We start from the raw sequence: 12,414 nt of genomic DNA on the forward strand, positions 1-12,414 counted from the left end.
ATGTCAAAGTGACAAGGATTAAATTTGAATACAGAAAAATCTTCACCGTTCAAATTTAACCTATATTACTTTGACATAAAGTGCCCATGTCGAATACTAGTGCAGCGTCGAGCACTAGTACTTCTACCTTACATTTTCGGTCATAGGTAGTCGTACTTTTCACGCTGGATGAAATACACAGCGCACAAACAACACGTCGTTCAGTAGGTACTTACCTAACATAATTTAACAAGTTGTTATGTTATCCATCTATTTTCTTTATGGAAAGGTATTGTGTATAATCCGTACGCTATGATTGAAATCTTGAATTTAAAATACATATATAACTACATACTAAATCTGCGCTACTTGTAATGTAACCAAAAGGTTCATTAACTGGGTAAGTTCTGCGACAAAATCTATTACAAATGTACTGTCAGAAATAAAACGACAACTCATTCGATATCAAAATCTACTCGCTTACCCTTTATTCAGAATCATTAGGGACATAGCTATTAGAGAACCCGAGGCGTTCCATGTAGGAAATTTGGATAAGGCATTTTGCTAGTAACTAATACCTACTTACCAGTTATTAAGTAGTAAGTTTAGGTCAATACCTACTTACATACATCCAAATAAGTTCATGAAATGCGTTACCTATGAAGAAGTTTTCAATAACTTTAAGATCATGTATCAAGGTTAAGCCCCACGTTTTATAACAAGCATATTAAGGTGCAATATAAACCTTTTTGTATTTTCCAACGAAGTGTAACTACCAATGAATTTGGGTGATAGATGCATTTGATGCATACCGAAGATTTTGGCTATAGGGATTCTATAGTTCGTTTTTTTTTTAATCTTGATGTGTCTTTTAATTGAAAAAGATATTTTAAAAATAAGTTACGGCAAATATGTAACAATTATGACTCTAATACGATCATTTATATTCTTCTGCTTTCATTATTAATAGTTTGATTTAAAAAGCGTTTTTCAATTAAAAGACATGTCAAGATCGCTTACCTTCTTGCAAGTTCTTTCTAATGCTAAATAAAACGAACTATATAATGACACAACGTAACTTATCAACACATTATTAACACGTTCTCTGTTCGTAGGCGCTTTTCGCTACAAAGCGGGAACGTAGCGCGTAGCTCGCGCTGGCACCTGGCAGTGAATATTTACGCTTGTTAGAATATGCATATTAACCAGTGAATGACAATCGAATGACAAGAAATTGGCAAAGAGTAACTAATGTATGTTGTGATCGATACCTAAGTATTTATACCTATAACACATAGGTATTGTACGGTCAGCCAAGAAAGTGGTCTACCACTTTTCGACTATCAATCAGATGATAGAGTCGAAAAGTGGTAGACCACTTTCTTGGCTGACTGTACCTACTAACGTACACCAGGTACTTAAAGCAATGCCAAAAATATCATGAGCCTTATCCAATCTCCAAACCACAGCCTTGGTCTGCTTTTAGCGGTGTGATGATACACACCTGCAGTAGTGACAGACGAGCACTAGGTGAAAAATCGAGCCCCTAGCGAACCTCGAGCCGAGCACCGCTTTGGCTGAATTAATTCGTCTCCCGGTGTCTCTTAGTTCGTCATCCCAGGGCGAAGACTTACGAATGCGATAGATGTGAACATAACGAAATTTTTTGAAAGGACTAGCTTTTTCGAGAAGCGTAAATGGGAAGCATATATTTAAGGTAAACCTAATAAATCTAATTAAACAAACTATTTTAGTTTAAAATGTTGAGTAGGTAAGTATACGAATGTCGATACAGGGGGCCGATTTTTTATTTCGAGCGCTCGATTTCATCACTCGAAAACCTGGGGCCCGATTTTTGAATTTCGACCGCGTATTTCGTTCAATAATATCTCCACTACCAGGCAATTAAATTCTACTAATATAATTGAAAACGAGTGGTCAATACCACTGAATTCCGACTCGATTCCACCCATCCGACAAATCTTCCGTAGGTACCTATTACTATTTGAGCCGGATAACAAGCCTATTAAGTACCTATTGTCTCCGCGTGCATTATAAATTATAAGAATGGATTTACGTTACGTATACATATTGAAAGTGTATATAACCGCGCTTTAAAATAGGTTTGTATCCCAACTGCTATAGGTACCTATGTCATTACTTGTTTCAAAAACCCATACAATTTCGTATTAAAGGGTCTCAGTCAGTCAAAATTTTCAAAAGTTCGTGACTAGTTACCTCTGGGAATAATTGAGCCGCGTCCTGTCTATCACTAACCAAGGCCTCGGCGCTCGTGCAGGCACTTAGCTGGTCGCCGGCGGCGCTCTGATTTATGTCCCGGCGACATCGCAGCGTACAATTTATTTCAATTAGCGTTCGCAGCCGCCGCGCCCGCAGCGTTCATGAGCTCTACGCGCCGATTAGCGTGCTACATTTCACGCTCGGTGCCGGCGTTTCAAACTATTCCTCCCAATATACTCGTATGTTGATTTCGTGCTATAAAGTGAGCTGCATATGTGGCTAAATCACTCGGAAATATGCTAGGCCACTTAAATTTGAATCTCGTGGACAGGTTTGTTAAAATGACCTTAGACGGTTTTTAGGGTTCCGTACCCGAAGGGTAAAATCAGGACCCTATTACCTACTAAGACTCCACTGTCTGTCCGCCTGTCTGTCACCAGGTTGGATCTCATAAACCGTGATAGCTACTAGAGACAGTTGAAATTTTCACAGATGTATTTCTGTTGCCGCTATAACAACAAATACTAAAAGTACGGAACCCTCGGTGGGCGAGTCCGACTCGCACATGTCCGGTTTTTCAGTTTTCAGGGTACCTAGATATTTATTTCCCCAGACAGATTATTTATTATTCTATTTAACTGAAACTGATTTAAACTAAAGAGAGGAAGATAAAGTCACCCTGCTATGAATTACGAGTGTATTTGAGGACTTCCGATTCCGCTTCGAGCCAATCAAGCCTATCAACAGATCTCAGCTCTCTATATAATATATATATAAGTAAGTAAGGTACGTACCTATTTCAAGAGTTTCAAAGTAGGTAGATAACATCAAAGTTAAGATCATATTAAAGTTTTGTTAATGATTTATTTATAGAGTAATGTAGTAAAAAACTGAAATCGATAATTCACAAACTTTTATTCCTTTATCGAAACCTTTCAAAATTGCTAAATTGACGCAAAGGAAAAAAAAACATTTATTTATTTAGCATTCCATCCATCCAATGCGAATTAGCGTCCAGTAAATAGGATTTAAAAAAGATTTCCGAATGTTTGAAAAGGTCACGCGCTCTCTATTTGTCCGTTTCTGTTCAAACACCCTCAGCGCTACACTTCAGCCTCCCCTTAATTTTACAACCAGTGCATATGTTTTTCTTATTTTAAAATGAACAATTGTGATTGTAAATTTTACATTTTGATTTAAATATTTCAAAACAACTCAAGTGATGTTGAACTTTTTTATGTGATTATGGTTGGTGGTGAATAAACAATTCTGTGAGAGCGTCCCACGACGTAGTTTAGCTTATTTTGCTAAACAGATTTTATATAATTTTCCTGTTTTCTTTTTTTTATTTTAAAATTACACTACGCTCATATCTAGGTACTCCTACTCTATCTAGGTATTCTAGGTTGTTAAGTAGGTATACAGTGAAAGAATTTAATTTCAGTACCATTTCGTACCTTGTTACAGTGGCAATCAATATGAAAGTCGCTATGTACCTCATATGGCATATGGCTCATACTATTGTCAATGTGACAAGGTATGAAGGTAGTGAAATTTAATTCCTTGTACGGTACAAGTAGCACTTACAGGCTTCCATCCGCTTCGGAGAGATTTCAATAGTGTGGGCTAATAATATTCTCATACGACTATAGTTGCATTATGCAACGATTTGCCGACCGTAGGGAGTGCAGGGCTACTCGTATGAAGTGGAATGATCCGTGCATCGCGTGAGGATTACGGCACGAGGGCGCAAAACAACATGCGCGGTAATCTCGGACCGGCGGCGAGGGGGCGACAAACAAAATAAGACTAATTATTACTGTACAATTAGATAAAGGTGAGGTATTTATTTAATTTATGGCCCATTTAACATTAAATCTGTATTCAATAATATCTAGCCAGCCTTGTGTCAAATGAAATGTGAAAACTTGTCTTTTTATTAATCTTGATAATATTGAACTAAGAAAAAATCATAGTGTGTAGAGCACTAAATCTAAGTAGGCATTTATTTGCAATATAAATAAAGTCCAGGAGTGGGTCAATCAAATATTATTTGTAAAAGAACCATATGTAATCAGATCACCAATGAATGTCTACTAAGACCTACTAAGTAAACATACAACAGCAGATTTTCTTATTTTGCAGAAGCAGTTAGGTAAGAAGTCACCGATTTAGAACTTCACGGTTCCAGTCCCATTCATCATCGATTCGGAAATAAGGTAATTTTTTTACGTATGTACTAACTTATTGTATATTGTTTTTGGTTATGTATGCAAATACTTGTTATTATAACAAGGATAACGGTAATTGCTCCCATATTTAAATTCGTATGACCTTTATGACCCGTTGTCTTTCTACGTAAGTCATTGTACTATTCATTACAATTAGGATAGGTTTTTGAGTGTATCATATTATGTATGTGCGCACTTTAAGTGATTGAATGTTAGAGTGCTTGACACTATCCCATTAATTTTCAGGATGTAGTAGGAAAGTATTCAATTGATTGATTTTAATTCAAAGGAAATTAGAGTGAATTGGTAAAACATTGTACATAGTTAAGCACCTGTAATTAGTCTAAAGTTAATTGATTCCACAGTTAAGCTATTTCTATTTAAGTTAGATGCATGAAAACTATGTTAGCGTATTGCTATAGGCTTAAATGTGTACGAATTAAGTACAATAAATACAATACAATTGACATAGTTAATTTTCGTAACACAAATGAATCAATTAATTTAAGACTAATCACAGCTTCTTAACATATTTTTTTGCAATTCACTCATTGGATAAAATGACCGGCCAAGTGCGAGTCGGACTCGCGTTCCAAGGGTTCCGTACATTACTCAGTTTTTAACAATGTATTTTTTATATGTGAAACGCGAGTGAATTGCCTTTAAAAAACCCCACTCACGCTTGACACGCATATTTCTAATAGGTTTTCCTGTCATCCATGCGTAAAGACCTACTTTATGTATTTTTTTCAAAATTTTAGACCCAGTAGTTTCGGAGATAAAGGGGAGGGAATGGTAATTTTATGCCTATTTTCTTGAATTACTTCTAAACTGTTTATTTTAAAATAATAAAAATATTATATTTGAGATTCTTATAATGAGCTATTTCATTTGATATGTAACACGATATAGTTTAAAAAACTTTATTTATTAATTTTCTCATTTACCCCCCAAAAGTGGCCCCATATGTTTAAAATTCATTTGTTTAAGTTACATGTCCGTCTTTGGGTCATAATCTTACAAATGTGTACCAAATTTAAACTTAATTGGTCTATTAGTTTCGGAGAAAATAGGCTGTGACAGACGGACAGACCAACAGACAGACGCACGAGTGATCCTATAAGGGTTCCGTTTTTATTCCTTTTGAGGTACGGAACCCTAAAAACACGGTGTCAATGGATTTTAGATGTGTTTGGAAGTTTAACTTATTTGTAATAATGTAGGTACCTACATAGGTATGTTGCAATTTGAAAAGATAAAAGTGTAAACTACCCACTTTATAATTGGCGATAAAATTGAAAAATTTGTAAATTTTATTGTTGTTTGTAGAATTTAAATGATGATTTCAAATCAATCCATTTTACGAGAAGGACGAGATCAATTTGCAATTTAATGAAGTTACCAATCTTTTATTATTCTTCACAGAATTACTACGGTCGGTTACCTGTCCATTACAAAATAAGATCATATGAACGAAACCAAAATCGTATCATAAACCAATCTACCTCCGTCACACATGACCAAGAAGCCGTGTCACATGACTTCGCCTAGCTAGCGCCGCCCCGCGCCGCCATTGGTCCGCCGGCCCGCCCAGACTTGCTACCCCCTCTTTCACACTTGACATTCTAATGTTTACGATACGCTAGTCACCGTTACATTACAATTACTGTCTCTAATTACAGAGGTTGTAATTAGTTACTGATTTTAAGTTTTTATTAAGTATCTATTAATTTTTAACTCAAAAAAATATAGTTTAATAATTGTTTCTTAAAACACTTTTTGAATATTGTATCTATCAATGCGCTATGCTATTTTCTTCTGGTAATGTTTAAATACCCAAGTTCCAACCTATTTTAGGGATCAAGTTTTCGAGGTAGATATTCTTACAGACTGTCTATACCGTCTTATATCAGTATTAAGTCAAATAAATTAATTTGACGACTTAAAAACAATTATCCGATTTATATTGCCAATATAATCCCCCCACACCCGCGATAGTCATATAGTCCCTTACGTTACTCGGTCAGAATCGCGACCGACGTGACAATGTAGCCTGTGGACTGGGACACAAGATGGGATCTCATCTATCTCCCTCCCGCCCGCAGGGCGCCGTATACCGCGCTCGCTCAGGGGGTGGGACTCGATGTAATCAGGGGATGATGTGACTCGCGATCTCCGCAGCTTCAAAGATCACAATTATCAGACCAGTCTGTCGAAAGCCGCGACTGGGTGGTGAAGTCACCTAGAAAGTCAAAAAAAAATTAACTAATAAATTTTCATAATTTCGTAATTGGAATCAAAATTAGTAATTTTTACAAATGAGTATGATTATGACATATGTCCAATTAAATAAAATATATTAGTTGAATATTTCATAATTATAATAATGTGTTGGTTAGTGGGTGTTGTGTCAGTTCAGTAAGGGTTCGGGGCCAGTTGTCGAGCTGTCGAGCTTGTGGGACAAGCACCGGGCGCCGGCCGCGGCCGTCCGTAGGATGGGAACAGGTACCCACCATGCACTTATCGATATCGCTGCACTATCATTAAAACCAGCTTAATATGAATTTATGACAGTTTTCTTTACATCATAATACAACCGCAGTTGTCGTTTGTAACCACTTTGTAACATAGTTAAAAGCAAAGGGCTATATCCCTTTCCGTCCATCGTTACGAATTTTTATTTTGATAATAATGAAATAACACATTAGGAGCATTCTACGAAATTGTCTACCATTGTCCCGTACAAACGCGAAGTTTCTGAAGATTTAAAGGTATAAGAGATTCCTTTTCTATGACAAATGGTCAAAAATATGCACAGAAAAATAATCGCCTGCTTTAAATGCCGAGAAAAAAGTCGCAACACAGGAAATAAAATGCGTTTATACGGGACAGCCCGTGGAATGCTCCATTAAATAATTGTAGGTATTACTAACCCTTCCATAATTTGATTTTTATTAAAATGAAGTAACGTGTACAACTAAGTTCCCTACAGCGTTTTACGTAGGTAATCATTTGTGAAGAGAGCTTGATCTAGGTTAAATAACACTAAAGCAGAAGCGACTTTCGAACTTTTAAAATTTATATGTTGATGATAAAATTAGGATTTTGAAAGTTCCATCAGTGCCGGTTTTTTGTGTCTGTGTTTTGCTACGTCATCGTCACACGGTGCTACGACTTTTGTTCATAGCTACGCCGGGCGTCGTAGAATTATCGTAGCGCTTCAGACTATTTTATACAATTAATTTTCAATGTTTACTACCTACCTATTAAGAAAAGTGCCACTATAGGGGGATATGTAATGTTCATTTTAGGGTTCTTATTATTCACAGACATTTCTCCGTCTTAGTTTTAAGTCTGTAAAGTCTGTTAAAACAAATATTCTTCTTATTCAAGTTGAACTATGTCCAATGTCTTTTTCTGCCCCTCCCTAAGTTCTATAGTCAAAAAAGTTATCTACTTTATAGAGGTCAAGAACAAAACCGCTCTACATAATTATTACCTGATCCGAGCACCTGAGAATTGAACATGCAATTTAAAGAGTGCTAAGTAGAGTGAAGGGTGAGTGCTCACTGAGCTGAACTTACTTTTACCAGACTCCGGCAATGCCAACAGGGTTAACTTACAAGATGTCACAGCGATACGCTACTGATCTGTTAATGTCAAAAGAGACGTTTTTGATTTTGGGTTATTAGGGTTAGATAGTCTATTTGTATACAGGGTGATTCATGAGACGTGAGCAGGACTAATCCTGCACACTCAGTAACGGATAATTGATCGATCATCGTCGTATTTAGGTGAAACAACCACACTTTTTCCTATTTTTTAACTTTTTGGCGAGGGCAAATTTAATTCTGTACAATCATGGTCACCGTACAAGACCTAATTAATAAACATAAAACCTCTTTAACCGTAATGACATCATTATGATTACGAAGAAAATAAACTGTCAAACTTGAGTGAGATACGAGTTTTCAAAAGTAACCAGACCGTGATGACATTCAATTTGACACAGAATATCGGTAGTTTAGTATTCTAATTGTACTTAGGGTGACCATGCATGTCGTAAATAAATTAATAACTTATTTTTTCACCACGACTAGAATATTAACGTTAACCTCACTAATACTGATAAGAAACAGTTGCTTATAATTTACGAAATGCGCAGTGTTAGTCCTGCTCACGTCTTCTGAATCACCCTGTATATTTGTAGTTGGGTTGGGTGTAAGGTAAAAATAATACTGGACCAATTTTTATGAATGCTTTTCCTTCGAATTCGCTTGGCTCAGGTGATGTAGGCTACAGTTTTTTGTTTCAATTAATTTTACAAACGCTTTGTATGACCTGCAATTTTGCAGCCTCCCGGATCATGTAATACAGATAGTATATCAAACTAACTAGAACTAGGCTCTTTGTCTAAGTAATAGATGCAGCTGTTAAAATATTTACAATATTTTATTAATTTTTAAGGGGTCCGAATGTTACCTACGTTACAGCTCTTTCTTCCACAAAATAAGACATCGTAAAAAAAATAACTAATTATACAATGCAACTACCTGAACACACTACGCACACACGTCTTTAAATCAGAATAGCGATGTCATATATAGCTATCTACTTAGCGTAAATAGTTAGGAGTTCATTGTTCTCAGTTAATAAACAAATAGGAGGCAAGATCACGGGTTGGGATCCTTACAACGTAACTTAGGGACGGACCCTAAACTTCTTAGTGTACCCTTATCAAAGCCTCATTCGTGTAGGCACCTACAGGGTGTTAAGTGTTAACGTATAAAAGTTTAATTAAAACATAAAAAACCGTAGTTATATGATATTGCTTAATTAGGTATGTACTTCGTACCTAGTTAAAATGATAATCATTGGTGATGCTTGCGTATGCTAATCACTTTAAATATTTGATGAATTAGTAAGTTAAATTGTATTGATTCATTAAAATTTGGCAGTCCATTTATTTAATTTCAAGCGTTGAGCATAAATTAAGTCATAGAAACACTCCAAGGTATACATTTTTTTTTAATTTTTGGAATCAAACCGGATAAGATCTTATTTTAATTTAAAAAAAGAAAATATAAACAGTTTGATCAAAAGTTCTTTTTACATTCTAGATGCAAAAAACTGATAGAAGGAATGTAAATAAAGTAAATATTTGTTAAATTCCAATTTCCCGTATATTTTATATGCTATCAGACGAAAAAGTGATTGTATTTATGTATGTAAACACTTGTGTTTGTGTGATTGTATTATGTTCGCGATAAACCCAAAAATTTCTAAACGGATTTTCATGCGGTTTTCACCTATCTTTGAATTTGTTTAGGTTTTGTTTAACTCGGGCAAAGCCGGGGGCGGGTCGCAAGTATAAATTAAATCAATGTTCCGTCTGTGTAGGCATTGGTATTTTCTCCTGTGATTCATTGACGGTTCTGACTTTCTTAATCTTACGATTTACTTAGTTTAGTAACGTAGGAGTTATTCTATATAGCAATTGCTGCTTTTTTAGGTAGTTACACTATTAAGGAAATATTCTACGTCGGTTTTTTGAGATCTTTCCAACTTAAGGGTAAACGACTGCTTCCACTTTGACTCTTTCCTATAGGTACCAAGAAAATACATAGGTAGGTACCTACTTGGTTGAGGCGTGCTCTTGTGTTACGTGCTCATTTTGGGTTGTTTACTTCAGTCAGCAGTCGTTTACTTTGCTCGGCGAACCTAGAATACCAAGAATGTCGGTACGAATTGGCCGTGAATCCCGTGAATAATTTCGACACCCCTGTATAGTTCAGAATAGTTAGGCACCATGTAACGCCAGGCGTGTTAAGCCGGCGCCGGCAAATCAATGATCTCCGTTCCCTAGTGTGTAGCTTCTGGAAGGGACAGAATGGAAAACCATGGTTTATTTAATAACAATCGTACATCGATAAACGCTAAAAGAAAAAAATGTTTCGAGACGACAGGTGCTACGAAAATTCACATCACGTGACTATTTAGATAGATTTTTGGCAACGCGCATGTAACAGCTCTGGAGTTGCAGGCGTCCATCATCATCATCATCATCATATCAGCCCATTATCGCCCACTGCTGAGCATAGGCCTCTCTTCTAGTACGCCACTTGTCCCGGTCCTGAGCTAATCTCATCCAGCAGTGACCCGCAATTTTCCGGATGTCGTCCACCCAACGAGCCAACGGACGCCAGGCGCTTCTTTCATTTGAAAGCGGCCACCATTCTGTTAACATTTTAGTCCACCTGCCATCACTCTGCCTAGCAACATGTCCTGCCCAATTCCATTTTAGTTTGGTAATGACGAAACCCACGTCATGCACCTTGGTGCGGCGAGGGATCTCGACATTCCTTACTCGATCTTGAAGCTTGATACCGAGCATGGCGCGCTCCATGGCTCTCTGTGCTACGCGGATTTTATGCACAGCCCCCTTAGGCGTCCATAGGCTACGGTAACTGCTTACCACCAGCAGGCCGTATGCTTGTTTACCACCGATGTGGTATATAAAAAAAAAGATTACTTATATAAGTTTCGATTGGCGTTTTCTAGCAACGATTACCATCTTAGCTACGCCCCATTTTCACTTGCAAACCATTTTTCTTTAAAAATATTCTTTACATTTTTTACATAAGTACAATTTCATTTCTTTAACTGTAATGTACTCAGAATATTATTCGTATTGATTTACTCGAGTTATTTAGAACATGATAAGTCTGCAACGATTTTGATAGCACACGTAGTGCATGAAATTATGACGTATAAGTAAATAACACTTCGACTGCGTGTGCTATCAATATCGTTGCAGACTTACCTTGGTCTAACTCTTGTTACTTCTAGTAGGTATAGAGACATGCATGACGGAATGCGACTTAAGTCTATCATCGAAGGGATCCCCAACTTATACTAACATGCACATGCATATAGCGTTAACACTGTCATATTAATGGATTAATTTTAATATTTGCAACTATTAATTTGAAATCATTGAGAATTAGGTAACTAATAAATTTTGCAATAAGCTGAACATGCTTGCAGTGCTGAACATCACTCATAGAATTAAGACCGTTCATGAGTGCACAGTTGTAATCACATTTGTATTAATAATAAATAATAAAACTAATAAACTAAACCTAATTCCAATGCTGATTAAATTTCATCTAAACAATTACTACAATCCCGGATTACAAAATATCTAAAGCGTCGGTTAGTCTAAACTAAAACACGGCTAATACGCGAGTAATATGAGGGCGTCGATTACCGATATTGCTCATCAGAGGTCTGCCGCACTAAGCACTGCTACAGTAGGTCTGTTTCATTCTACTACTACAGCTAAAACAAGTTAAAAAAAAAACACTAGCGGAGGACGGATTTTTTTTCGTATAGGACTATCATTAAATGTTGCTATACAGTTTTAACTCTACACCTTGGTCTACTAAGAAAAGTCGGCATCGACAGCGATTTTGATAGCCCACGCAGTGCAAGTGTTATTTTAGACGTCATAACTTCATAGACTTTTCTTGGTCTTAACTCTACATACATTTTAATACACCGTACGTGTTTTATTTACCCCGGTAATTAATACAAAGGTATGCTTACCGATTAAGAACTAATTTCAGCACTTATCTGTTAAGATGATACCTAACTTGAAATGGAAATTCCAATTTAATCGTTAGTAATTTTTTTATATTAATTAAAAAAATATTGAACGCGTCAGGAAATCTGATCAATAACGATAGCGGAGGCAGTTATAAAGTTGACCCAAAAATTTTTTATTAAGCTATGAGCTTAATCATATATGTTCCTTGAGTAATTCTAAACATTTCAAGCCTGGGAGGCAATAAGAAATGTGTGTCTACTCGGATTTGTAATGGATTCAAACTTTCAACCTCTTTTTAACCCTGTTAGGGGATGAATTTTACAAAACGCTGAAATTACTTTTCCTGTCTTTTAA

The 12,414-nt window shown here is 36.3% G+C and overlaps 1 protein-coding gene across 1 annotated transcript in view; it reads left to right on the top strand.

The window, feature by feature from the left end:
• The first annotated feature begins 6,523 nt into the window (after window positions 1–6,523).
• The window catches only part of LOC134676734 (protein dissatisfaction), a 61,973-nt gene continuing 56,082 nt past the window's right edge, over window positions 6,524–12,414 (top strand). The window contains exons 1-2 of the mRNA XM_063535461.1: window positions 6,524–6,562; window positions 6,851–6,956. Of these exons, the coding sequence (XP_063391531.1) occupies window positions 6,524–6,562; window positions 6,851–6,956 (145 nt within the window). The remainder of the gene's footprint in view (window positions 6,563–6,850; window positions 6,957–12,414) is intronic.

Source organism: Cydia fagiglandana, chromosome 1 (assembly GCF_963556715.1).
Source record: "Cydia fagiglandana chromosome 1, ilCydFagi1.1, whole genome shotgun sequence".
NCBI classification, from domain to species: Eukaryota; Metazoa; Arthropoda; class Insecta; order Lepidoptera; family Tortricidae; genus Cydia; species Cydia fagiglandana.